We start from the raw sequence: 13,191 nt of genomic DNA on the forward strand, positions 1-13,191 counted from the left end.
GAGCTCGTGACCTGAGCCGAGATCAAGAGTCAGACACTCAACTGACTGAGCCACCCAGGTGCTGCTGAGTAGTGTTTTATGTGTGAGTTGATCCTGCATAGAGTTGGAACCGTCCCCTCCCTCATTCTGAACACTATACTCCTTTTCATACAGCCAGAGCTCAGATTTGCATTTTGACCAATCACATCATAGTGTCGCTTACAGTAAGTTAGCAGGCAAATAAAACACCTGATTTATTTCACAAGGGCTGATTTGAATCCTGCTTCCCCTGTGCCAGAGAGTGAGATCTAAATGTAGGAAATCTCTTTGGTACCTACTGGGTTGCATATTGGGAAATGTTACTGTGGAAAGCATTTGGATTCTGATCCTGTGTTCCTGATGTGGAGGGCCATGTCTGCTATGGGGATGGTGACTCAGGGGCTGAGCTAGAGCCACATTGCAGAGTCTGGTTCTCAGTGGAGTCTCAGAGTCTGGTTCTCACTCCACTCATTGGAGTGGCCTTGGGCAACCTACTTGGCCATGGTTTCCTCATCTGTGAAATGGGGGCGGTTAATACTAATACTCACCTACTTGGAGGCTATAGAATTAGGAGATTTTAATAAGATAATTAACACAAAATGTTTATTATTAGCACGGGGCCTGGGAGCAAACACTCATTAGCTTGTAACTCATTAGCTAGTAACTTGATGATTATAACCACTGCTGTTTCTGGTTCACGTCCTCCTTCTTTTAAAAATGACTGTTTCTCACCCCAAAGGTGCCCTCCTCTGCAGCATCTTCGATGCTCCCCCTGCTGTGTCCCCTGTACCTGGGAGCTCCTATTGGCCAGTCCTGTTTTTAGAGCCCACCTTCCACTGGGCTCTTGGCATTTTAATTTCTGTCATTTTGGCCGAGGCTTTACTCCCTCATTTCTCTGTTGTCACTAGCTTCCTCCTGCGTCTCCCTACCTCCAGGTTCCGTCCTCTTCTGCCTGTGGCCTTCACACCCCTGCCGCTTCCCCACCGCACCCAGCACCGCCTCCCTCTCTGGCTCCCCGTCCCCACCCTGCCTCCGTGCTGCCCTCCAGCCACGCAGCCTGCGCGCTCTCTGGTTGCCTGTCCTCTGTGACCCTGACCTAGACAGCCCCTCCACAGTCCAGAGCTGTCACGATGGCTCAGGGCTGGGATCCAGCTGACCAAGATTGGCACTGAATAGCATGACCTCAGGCAAGCTGCTTGGCCCTCCTGTGAAACAGTCATAGGTGCCCCTGAGTTCGAATGAGGCATAACTGAGAGAAGTAGGTAAATTGCAGGGATAATTACAGCACCTGGGACAGGTCACCACCTTCTTCCTCTAAGCGGTGTCCTCCTGGAGCAGTGTCATGATTTCCAGGGGCTTCTGCCTCCTGTCAATGTTTAGAGCACAGAACATGTGCGGTGTGCAGCCAACACACAAACACATACAGGATCTGTAGTTCCAGACTCATGGTATATTATTTTAAGGGAATTGTAAGGTGTTGGGTTTTCTTATTGTTGCAAGCAAGACTCATAGTGACCATGAGCTTGGGCAGTTGGTCAGTACGGTTTAAAAACGTATTTGTGGGGGCGCCTGGGTGGCTCAGTCGGTTAAGCGTCTGACTCTTGGTTTCGGCTCAGGTCACGATCTCACGGTTCATGGGTTCAGGCTCCGCATCGGGCTCCGCACTGGCAGTGCAGAGCCTGCTTGGGATTCTCTCTCTCCTACTCTCTCTGCCCTTCCTCTGCTTGTGCTTTTATTCTCAAAATAAATAAAATTTTTAAAAAAATTAAAACACTTAGAAGAAAACGTAGGAGTCTACCAGTATAATCCAGGGGCAGGAAAAACCTTAAGTACACGCAGAAGCGGTCAAAGTTGAGGTGAGCATACTTAACTATGTAAGGCAGTCGAGCCGCCTGGTTGGCTCAGTTGGTTGAGCATCTGACTTTGGCTCAGGTCATGAATTCGTGAGTTCTAGTTCGTGAGTTCTAGCCCCGCGTCAGGCTCTGTGCTGACAGCTCAGAGCCTGGAGTCTGCTTTGGATTATGTACCTCCCTCTCTCTCTGTTCCCCTCCCGCTTGTGCACACTCTTGCTCTCTCTCTCTCTCAAAAATAAATAAACATTAAAAAATTTAAAAAACAAACTATCTAAGGCAGTCGACAACCATGAGCACATGTAAGGAAATACTCAGAACTTACTAGCAGTCAGTGAAATACAAAATACAGTCACAGTGAAGCGTCACCATACCCATAAGACCAGCAAAAATGGTGATGGTGGGGATGCTTTTGTACATTGTCAGCGGGAATGTGAACCATTAAGGTCTTTTCGGAATGCAACATGGCAAGCTTATCTGGATCCTGATTAGAAGAAATGCAAGAAAGTTTTCCTGTCTTCACACAACAGGGAAATCTGAACACCTAACCATTTGATGATATTAAGGAATTATCCTTAAATTTCTTTTTTAATTTTTATTTATTTTTGAGAGAGAGAGACGGGGGGAGGAACAGAGAGAGGGAGACAGGATCCGAAGTGGGCTCCACACTGACAGCAAAGAGCCCACTGTGGGCTCGAACTCACAACCCTGCAAGACCACGACCTGAGCCAAAGTCGGACACTCAACCGACTGAGCCACCCAAGCGCCCCCATCCTTAAAAGTTTAGGTGTGATAATAGTATTATGGTTTAATTTTAAATTTTTTTTTAATTTTTTACATTTATTTATTCTTGAGACACAGAGAGAGACAGAGCACAAGCGGAGGAGGGGCAGAGGGAGAGAATGAGACACAGAGTCCGAAGCAGGCTCCAGACTCTGAGCTGTCAGCACAGAGCCCGCCGCAGGGCTCGAACTCACGAGCTGTGAGATCATGACCTGAGCCCAAGTCGGATGCTCAACCGACTGAGCCACCCAGGTGCCCCGGTTTAATTTTTAAATTGTTCTTTTTTTTTTTCTTTTTTCCGTAAGAGGTTCATCCTGAACTATTACTAGTGAAATGATATAATGCCTGGGATTTTACTTCAGATAATCCAGAAAGCAAGGGCGTCAGGGGCTGACAGGAGAAAGCAAGGGTCAGCATACTTAACAGGCACTGGCCGAATCCCCACCACTGCCTGGTTTTTGTGCATAAAGTTTTGTTTGGAACGCAGCCACACTCATTTGGTTATGTATTTGTTTAGTATCTCTGAGGCTCCTTTCGTGCTCCAACTTTTGCAAAATTGAGGACTTTCAGCAGAGAGCCATGTGGCCCACAAAGCCTAAAATACCCACTAACTGGCCCTTACAGAAAATGTTTGTGACCCCTGGTCCATAAGGAAGTGGATTTGGCTGCAAGTTCATAAAGGTTGACACTGGGGGCTGTGGGGGCCATGTTTGTCTATGTTGGGATCTTTCCATAATGGCAGATTAAAAAAAAAAAATCACAACACTTTGACCCAGTGTATCCCACTCCTGGAAGTCTACCCATTGGGAATGAAGGCATCAATATGTATAAGCATGCTTACTAAAATGGTTTACAGTGGTTAAAAAAGTTTTTTGATGGCCTGCCAGCACGGGAATGCTTGTATAAATCATGCCCACCCACACCATGAAATATTATACTGTCTCTTTAAAGAATGAGCTAGAATTTTACCATGCCGCTTGGAGAATTTTTCGTAAGATGTTTTCAAGTGAGAAAAGGAGGATGTTGAAAAGTCTTGTGCTTGGTGATCGCGTTTCTATAGAACAGTGGCAGAATTAACCCCTTCGGTAGGGAGGGGTGTGTGTGTGTGTGTGTGTGTGTGTGTGTGTGTGTGTGTGTGATGCATAACATGTTAACGTGGCTTAGGGTCAAATGCCAACTATGGAAAAGCACAGCAAAACAGAAAAAGGAGAAAAACTGTACTTAAGCAGCCTCCATGATAGGGTCCCATTTCGTCTTTCCGTAAGTTGTATCCATAGGTACACACGATTTGCTAAATTCCAAAGGGAGTTACGAGTTTTAACACAACTGAAAAGGAGTGGGTATTGTTAATGCCTTGTAAGTAAGGAAATAAAAGGGAATTTGGTTAGGGTTGGAAGATGCCCAGGAGTGGGAAAACAAGAAGTTCCAGTGACCCCGCCGCAGACCTGGGCTGGCTAGGGAGGCCTCCGTGGGAGGCTCTCCTGGTGAGAGAGGGGCGGCTGGGTGGCCTTTGGGCCGCAGCCGCTCCCTGAGCTCAGTGCCTCTTCCTCCTGCTCCCGGAGAAATAATGTTTCCCTGGGGGATGAAAAGCATCCCTTTGTGCAGGCTTTAATTGCCACGCTGTTGTATCGAGTGAATGAGTGGCAGGCGGGCACAGCAGCTGGGCACAGCCAATGCCAGGCAGCAAAGCCCGCTGCCTTAGGACAGCCTGGGCCAGCTGGCCTGGGAGCGTTGCCCACCTCTGCCCCCCACAGCCCCACCTCCTCCAACCCGGACCCTGGTCCCGGAGGGGTCCTCAGAGCACTGGGGAGGAGTCACTGGAGGGAGAGAAAGGGGTGGGGCGCCTGGGAGGGTCTCAGACACTCTAGAAGCTTATTCATCTCAGCCTCCTTTCCCCTCCCCCTCCCTCTTGTTTTTCAGACTGTCAGCATCAATAAGGCCATTAATACGCAGGAAGTGGCTGTAAAGGAAAAACACGCCAGAAATATCCTTTTGGATGTTGTTTGGAAGACTGACCCCAAGGAGGGTCAAGTTGTGGGGACTGAGGTCAGGGCGAGGCATCCTTACTCAGCTGCAGGAAGGGGAACCCCCACATTGGCCAGGCCTCCTGCAGGGTTTGAGAAGCTTGGTTGGCAGCAGCTGGCCTTCGAGACCACAGCTCATCATGAAGGGACCCAAGGGCCCCGCCCAGCCTAGGACTTGAACTCCTCAGAACTGCCAAGTCCCTTGACATTACTTTCCTTTGAGAGATTTTCTTGGACCACAGGAGTGATTTTTCACCTGTGTCCTCAAAGCACTTCAGGCCCTGCACTTGGCCCATAGGGCCACACTGACCACCCCCTTGGGAACATGATCGTCTCCCCTTCTCTGATCATGAAACCCAAGCAAAAGGTCTCGGCTGCAATGGTTGGCCTTACGAAAGCGCAGGGGCTCCACCAGGGAAATAAGATCCACCTGTGTGGGCCAGTTCACCCCAAAGGCAGCAGGGGTGAAGAAGACAAGGACCCCAAGGTGGCTTAGGGAGCTGGTGGCTTGGAGGTTCTCACCAATCGCACCTCCTGGTCCCCATCCCAAGTTTGGACCTGGGCCACTACCATCATGGGTCGTGTCTTCAGAGAGAAGCACAGGCAGCATCCTGGCTGATGGGTCCCTTGGGATCTGCCCTTGAGGTATAGACACCAAGAGCTGGAGGGCTGATCCTCAAAGGCCAAAGGAGAGGCTGCTGGTGTGTGCAGCTCGGGGCGAGTGGAGGCTGGGGTGAACAGCTCCTTCTTGCCTGGGCTCATCGTGGTGGCAGGGACACAGCCAGTCAGCTCAAAACCGCTCATCTTGAAGCCGTCCCACCTCAGCCCCTTAAGGGGGTGGAAGAAGCCCCGGACTGCCGGTGCGATGCCCCACACCTGTCAAGCCCCTGGGAAGTGTTGCTAAAAGCACGTGCTGCTCCTACTGGCGGAAACGCAGCTTGTGTTTGGCGGGAAGATACTTTGGTTGGATTTAGGGTTTAGCTGCAGGATGGGGGCTCTAGAACTTTGCCCAGGTACCCCAGAAGCCTGGCTCAACAGTGAGCCTAGTGAGACCTTGTAGACCTTACCCTTTTATCCCCACAAAGGCACAGTCCCCCCTCGCTCTACTGAGTCGAGAAAAGCCTTCATTATAAGTCGCCCAACTGCTGGCCCCGCCCTGCCAAAAATACTGATCAGTCCGAATGAGACAGGAAATAAAGAGAGAGATAGTTTTCAGAGACTAGTGTGCTCCAGATGGGGGACTGGCAGGGCCATATTACACCCTCTCGGGAAGGCTGCCTGGGGTGATGGAAGGGACACCAGGAGATTCTGGAATCCCTCCTCTACAGCCATCTGGCTTGCTCTGGAGCCTCGAGTGGGTCCAGCGGGGGGGCCTCCAAGAGACTTCGCCCCCTTGTCTGTCACATGAAAGACCTGGGCCAAAGAAGATTTGAAACGTCTAATGTTCCAGCTGTAACATTCTGTGAGTCTCTCTGCTTCACCTTTAAGAGGTGGATAAACATTGAAAGGGTAATTCCATAGGGTAGGGTTTTAAAGCCTAAAGATATCACACAACCTTTATTCTTTATTGATTTTTTTTAAAAGACTGTCAGCCACCCTCAATAACAATTGAATAAGCATTTGGAAGTCTGATGTCAGAAATGCTGTTCAGACAACCGTTTATCCTTAGGTGCCTAACTGCGCCCGCCCCCACCACGGCATCCGCTCCTAGAGGGCTGGCGACTGAGTCTTAACTTTTTTTTATAACCCTGAGTGCCTTTTATAGTGCCTGACACGCAATGGGTGCATTAAAATGCTTATGAAATCAAAGGACAGAAAGGTCTCCTTGCCTCTTTCAAAGTCAGGGTGGCTGGCTAGCTCTCTGCAGAGGGGTTGGGAGCTATCTACCGCTCCTCTTGGCTTCTGTCTAGCCCAAGGGGGCTGTACTTGAGGGGAGACTGTAGTCATTGCAGAAATCACTCTAAGACCAAAAGCTGACTTCAGCTTCTTAGACCCAGAAGTCTGTGTTCAAGCTCATCCCCTCTCGAAATGTAAATTTCAGTCTGGGGAAGGAACTTTATGATACCTTCCAGCTCAGAAGCAAAACAACATGTGTTCTGGATGAGTCATGTAGTTCCCTGACCCGAGGCAAGTTTTTCTGGCCTGCTTGGCACCTTGCTTCTTACCTAAGCTTTGATAAAGAAGCCTGTAGTTCTGGGGAAAGACCTGCACTTGGGGTTGATGGTGCCTAGGAATTGGGTGTGTGAGGCCTATTTAAACGAACAATTACGAAGGAAGTGTGGACATCCCCTACTGAGCCCAAAGGGGCTCACGAATTCCACATACAGAGAATTCAGAGTATTGGGAGATTAATGCATCCCTGGTTGAGGCCAGGCAGCTTTGCAGAAGTGGTGGGGTGTACGAGTCATTTTAGGTTTTGGGGGACAGGCTTCCAATGTGGTCAATGGTATTGTAACAGTGTCGTATGGTGATAGGTTGCTAGTGGCCTGTTGCAGCCTCCACCCCAGGGATTGGCTGCCCGAGGCAGGGCCCGTGCCTTTGTTTTCCATGACCCTCCCTCACCGTGCATCCTGGGCACCCACCATGAGAAAGGGGCACAGACCTTTTGGTCTGTTGTCAACCGGCTGCCCCTCTCTAGCAACGCTGTCCTCTGCTGGAAGTTCTGCCACGTGTTTCACAAACTCCTCCGAGATGGACACCCAAACGTGAGTTCCTGGGGCTGCAGGGGTGACCAGGGAGCCCGGGGCCCATGTGGGGAAAGTGGGATCGCCTGGGGCACAGGGGCCGCTGGCCACTCCTGCCCTGAGGGCCTTTTGGTTACTGGTGAGAGGAGGGCTTGTCTGTCTGGGCAGCCTCCCTGCCTGCCCCAGCCCCATCTTCTGCCATCCTCTGTCTCCTTGCCTTCTCATCTCTCATCGGCGGATCCCTTCCCTCTCCAGGTCCTGAAGGACTCTCTGAGATACAAAAATGAACTGAGTGACATGAGCAGGATGTGGGTGAGTTTGGAGATGCAGCCGGGGGCCACCTGCACCTTCTTACCCCTCCCCAGAGGCCATAGAACAAGGACTATGGACCGGAATGAATTTATCTCTTTCAACTTGCTTAGAATTTCTCTCATGAGCATCACAGAGGCGTCAAAGATGGCCCCCGAATAGTACCATGATATCCATAGTCTTACTCGGGGGCCCTGCTAGCCATAGGGAAGTTCTAGGGCCTGAGAGCTTCTCCTGCCAATGGAAGCTTACATCAGAATGTGCTCCAGGCACTGGGATCCCTCAGCAGTGACCGCCACAGTTCCTGTGTCTTTCCTTCTGATGGCTCCATGCAGGTCACAATACATTGAGAACCAGCATTCCCAATTCTTAATGCCAGGGCTTTTTCTTTCCTGTCTAGGGATTCTCAGTGCCTTAGGATGAAGGAGGAGGTAGGTGATGTTATCAGCATCAATTGAAAAAGAAGGTTTTTATACACACACCAGAATCCCTCTAGATTCTGTTGTCCAAGGAGTATGTGTGTAGATGGGGTGTAATCTGCATTTTGAAGCCTCTCCCGGGTTGATTCTGATATGTTTCATTGCCCCCACTGGTTGAGAACTCCAGCCCTTTCCTTCAAATTCTTACTGTATCTGTCTGCACTCACAGAATGTTATGTCATCCAGTCCACCCATTGCTGATAAGAATACAGGCCCAGAGAGGGAAGCAGCTCTTCTACATAACAGGCTAGGTAGTCTGAATAAAGCTGAGGGGGCACCTAGGTGACTCAGTTGACTCTTGATTTCAGATCAGGTCATGATCTCACAGTTTGTGAGTTCAAGCCCTTCATCAGGCTCTGCACTGACAATGTGGGGCCTGCTTGGGATTCTCCCTCTCCTTCTCTCTCTGCCCCTCTCCTACTTGTGCACGTGTGCGCGCTCTCTCACTCTCTCTCTCTCTCAAAATAAATAAATAAACTTAAAAAAAATAAAAGCTGAGAGTTGTCCCCAGATCTCCCAAGTGCATATTGGAGATCTTTCTATTATTATATCTCTAAACACAGGAAGCTTAGGTCTTTTTTTGTTAGAATTTGCCTGGTGTGTCTTTTTCCTTCCTTTTAAAACTTTTGACTTTTCTATATTCTAGGTCTTAGAAAAGTCCCTTATAAATAGCATTTAATTGGATTTATGTTGTTGCTTTTCTTCAAGATAGCAGTCTTTGTCTTTTAACTGTACATTTACTCCATTTACATTTATTGTAATGCATGATATTTTTAGATTTATATCTTCCATCTTAGTTTGTGCTATTTTCTACTTACGTTTCTCTTTCTCTTCATTTCTTCTTTGGATTGATTGGGTATTTTTTTTCTCATTCCATTTTTCCCTCATTACTAGTTAGGAGATTTTTTTTTAACTCTCCTTTTATTTTTTATTTTTTTGGTATGTTTTCCAATAATTACAAAATACACATTTAGCTTATCAAGAGCTAAAATTCCTGTCTTTATCTGTTTCCTATTAACACAAAAACCTTAGAATATTTTCCCTCCATGCCCTCCCTATAAGCTTGTAGGTTTTTGTTGTTGTGTATTTTAATTTTGGTTTGTTTTTCTTTTTAGACTCTATAAGATCTTTTGTTTTAATTGTTTTATTCAGTCCTCTTTGTTTCTTTAGATCTCAGTTAAATCTAACTTTAAATCTTTAAATATAACATCCAGGATTACTTTTTTTTCTGCCTGAATTATTTTCTTTAGAACTTCCTTTAGTGAGAATCTCATGGTGGCAGATAATTGGTTTCACTTGTTTGGGAATGTCTTTATTTCACCCTCCTACATGGAATCTACTTTGTCTGGGCTTAGGATTCTGGGGTGACAGTTTTCCTCTGCACATGGACAGTATTATTCAAGATACCCTTCCACTGACTTCTGACTTCCATCATTTTCAGGAAGTCGGCTGTCAGACTCATTGTCCCTTCTTTGAAGCAAATCTGCATTTCCTCTGGCCATTTTTAAGATATTACCATGTATAGGTGCAAATTTATTGTGGATTCCTTAGACTTCTTAAATCTCTAGGTTAGTATCTTTTATCAGTTATGAAAAATTCTCTTTGTCTCTTCAACTATTGTCTTTGTTCTGTCTTTTCCCCTGAGACTTTGGTTATATCCGTCTTTCTCATTCTATCCCCCCAGTATCTTTTTTTTTTTTTTTGAGTAAGCTCTACTCCCTGTGTGGGGCTTAAACTCATGACCCCAAGATCAAGAGTCACATGCTCTATCAACAGAGCCAGCCAGGCACCCACCACTACCACCACCACCAATGTCTTTAGACTTGTGTTTCATTGTTTTCTACCTGCTTATCTCTTTACTGTATTCTGGATAACTTCAGTAGATCTAGCTTTCATTCTATTTGTCCCCTTTTCAGCTGGGTCTCATCTGTTAAACGTTTTCATTATATAATTATAATTTTAGTCTAGCTTTCATTTCTTAGAGTTCTTTTTTTCCCTCCAAGTCTGCTTGTCATTTTTTATAATTTCTTGTGCCCTGCATGTATTTTGAAGCAGACTCTTGACTTATTTAAACAAATTAAAGAGTGATTTCATGTATCACTTCTTATACTTCCATTATCTAGAGACCTTTGAGATATGTTTCTGCTGTCCATTGTTTTTGATGAATGCTGTTCATGCTATGGGGTTTCTTTTTGTGCTTAGTTATTTTTTACTGTGAGGTGCTCATTTTCCTAGGAATCTTATTTGTGGGAACTCTTTGAAGTCTATAATGAAGGCAGGTTCCTCCAGAGAGAATGGGCATTTGCCTCCATTAAGATCACTCTAAGTTAAATCCTCAACTTAAGGTTTTGTGAATTCCAGGAGGATTCCCTTGAGCTCTGACTCCTTTGGGTCCACTTCCAAGGAGTTGTTTTTCCCTCCTTCTGATCACAACAGTGGTTCAAGGGCCTCAGGGAGGACTTTTTTGGTGCAGGAGTGCTGGGATCTGTGTTATGTCCAGTTCACCTTTAGTTCTCCTACACCAGGAAGGCAGTCTTTGGCTCTTCCCCCAGATTCTTCAACTTCAGCAGGGCTAAGTTCACACCTGGCCCCTGAGGCTCAGAAAACCAAGTTCAGTTCACCTGGTGAGGCAAAACCCCTGTCCCTGCCAACTCCATCACCCCAGTATTCCATATTTTCTCCTAGTAGCTGTAAGGACTTGGTCCCTGGTCTGAAGATTCCTTACCCTCTCATTAGTTCATTAATGCCTTCAAAGAGAAGTTTTAAATATTTTACCCAATATTTTAGTAATTTTCGATGGGAAAGTCAGCCCAATGTAATCTGACTCATTATCCAAACTGGCATTCCTTTAGGCCTGTCCTCCTATGTAGTTTTCTCTTCCATTTGACTGAGAGTTTCTAGGTATTAGAAACCTTTTCACTCTTTTTTTTTTTCCAATTAAGACCTTATTTTCTTTTAAAGCAAGTTTTATTAGGTTCACAGCAAAGTTGAGCAGAAAGTATGGCAATTTCCCATATACCCCCACCCCTAAATGTAGCCTCCTCTGTTATCAGCATCCCCTATCAGCGTGGTACATTTGTTACAAGTGATGAACCTTCACTGATACATCCTAATCGCCCAAAGTCCATAGTCTACATTATTGTTCACTTGTGGGGTTGTGGTGTTGTCTATTCTGTGGCTTCGGACAGATGTATCATGACACACATCCATCACTGTGGTATCGTACAGATGAGTTTCACTGACTTAAAAATCCTCTGTGCTCCACCCGTGCATCCCTGCCCACCTCCTGCAGCCCCTGGCAACCACTGGTCTTTTTACTGACTCCACAGTTTTGCCTTTTCCAGAGTGTCCTGTAGTTGGAATCCTTTGGTATGTAGCCTTTTCAGACTGGCTTCTTTCTCTTAGTAGCATGCAGTTAAGGTTCCTCCATGTCTTTTCATAGCTTGATAGCTCATTTCATTTTTAGTGCTCAGTAATACCCCATTGTCTGAGGGGACCACGGTTTATCCATTCACCAACTAAGGGGCGTCCTGGTTGCTTCCAAGTTTTGGCAGTTATAAGTAAAGCTGCTCTAAACATCCACGTGCAGATTTTGTCTGGACTAAGTCTTCATCTCCTTTGGGCAAAAACCAAGGAGCGCCATTGCTGTATTTTGTGGTAAGAGTATGTTTACTTTTATGAGAAACTGCCACACCATCTTCAAAAGTGGCTGTACCCTTCTGAATTCCCACCAGCCATGAATGAGAGCTCCCATTGTTCCCTATCTCCTCACTGGAACTTGGTGTTATCAGTGTTCTGGATTTCGGCCATTCTTGTAAGTGTGTACTCATATTTCAGTGTTGTTTTAATTTGCATTTCCTGGTGACACACAGCAGGGAACGTCTCTTCACATGTTTATTTGCGGTCTTCTTTGTGATGAGGTGTTGGTTAAGGTCTTTGGTGATTTTTTTAAGCAGGTTGTTTGTCTTTTTATTGTTGACTTTTTCTTTTAATTTTTTTAATGTTTATTTATTTTTGAGAGAGAGAGAGAGAGAGACAGAACACAAGCTGGGGAGGGGTAGAGAGAGCAGGAGACACAGAATCCAAAGCAGGCTCCAGGCTCTGAGCTGTCAACTAGAGAGCCCGAAGTGGGGCTCAAACTCACGAACTGTGAGATCATGACATGAGCTGAAGTTGGATGCTTAACCCACTGAGCCACCCAGGTGCCCCAATTTTTATTGTTGAGTTTTAAGAGAATGTTATATAATCTGGATAACAGTCCTTTATCCAGACTCTGTGGGTTCTCGTTCTGTTAACAGTGATTTTTGCAGACTTTTTTTAATTTTAATGAAGTCTAGCTTGTCAGATATTTCTTTCATGGGTCATGATGCTGGTGTTCTAGCTAAAAAGTCATTGCTGGGGCACCTGGGTGACTCAGTTGGTTAAGTGTCTGACTCTTGGTTTTGGCTCAGATCATGATCGAACGGTGTGTGACTTTGAGCCCCTCATCGGGCTCTGCACTGATGGTGTAGAACCTGCTTGGGATTCTCTCTTTCCCTCTCTCTCTGCCGCCCCGCCCCTGCCCCGGTCTGTCTCTCTCTCTCTCTCTCTCTCTCTCTCTCCCTCTCTCTCAAAATAAATAAACTTAAAAAAATAAAATAAAAAGTCTTTGCCATACCCAAGGTCATCTGTGTTACTTCCTAGGGTTTTTTATAGTTTTACATTTTACATTGACATCTATGATGCATTCATCTTTTGGTTTTTGATCCTGGTGCGTTTTCATATGAAATACAGTTGCCTTTGATGATGAGCATAGTTTCACTTTGTCTTTCTGCTACTTTCTAATTTTTCCATGATGAACAAGTATAATGTGCAACTCATAAAATATGGTTCTTCATAGAAATGAATACATTAGGAAATACTGTCATCTCTGGAATTGATATCTTTAACTTCCTCTGATGACCCAACTCCCTTTGGTGCCCTTTGAGGCATGTTTCAGTGGGGTTCCTCTACCTTAGAGGATATAGATGCACCCAGAAGAAAATGTAGAAGTCAGACCTCATGT

At 46.2% G+C, this 13,191-nt stretch overlaps 1 protein-coding gene across 2 annotated transcripts in view; it reads left to right on the plus strand.

The window, feature by feature from the left end:
• The window catches only part of HIP1 (huntingtin interacting protein 1), a 151,379-nt gene that overhangs the window by 97,042 nt on the left and 41,146 nt on the right, over positions 1–13,191 (plus strand). For both annotated transcript variants that reach the window (XM_047838725.1, XM_047838726.1), the window contains exons 2-4: positions 4,572–4,635; positions 7,238–7,380; positions 7,615–7,671. In XM_047838725.1, coding sequence (XP_047694681.1) covers positions 4,572–4,635; positions 7,238–7,380; positions 7,615–7,671 — 264 coding nt within the window. The remainder of the gene's footprint in view (positions 1–4,571; positions 4,636–7,237; positions 7,381–7,614; positions 7,672–13,191) is intronic.

Source organism: Prionailurus viverrinus, chromosome E3 (assembly GCF_022837055.1).
Source record: "Prionailurus viverrinus isolate Anna chromosome E3, UM_Priviv_1.0, whole genome shotgun sequence".
Classification (NCBI taxonomy): Eukaryota; Metazoa; Chordata; class Mammalia; order Carnivora; family Felidae; genus Prionailurus; species Prionailurus viverrinus.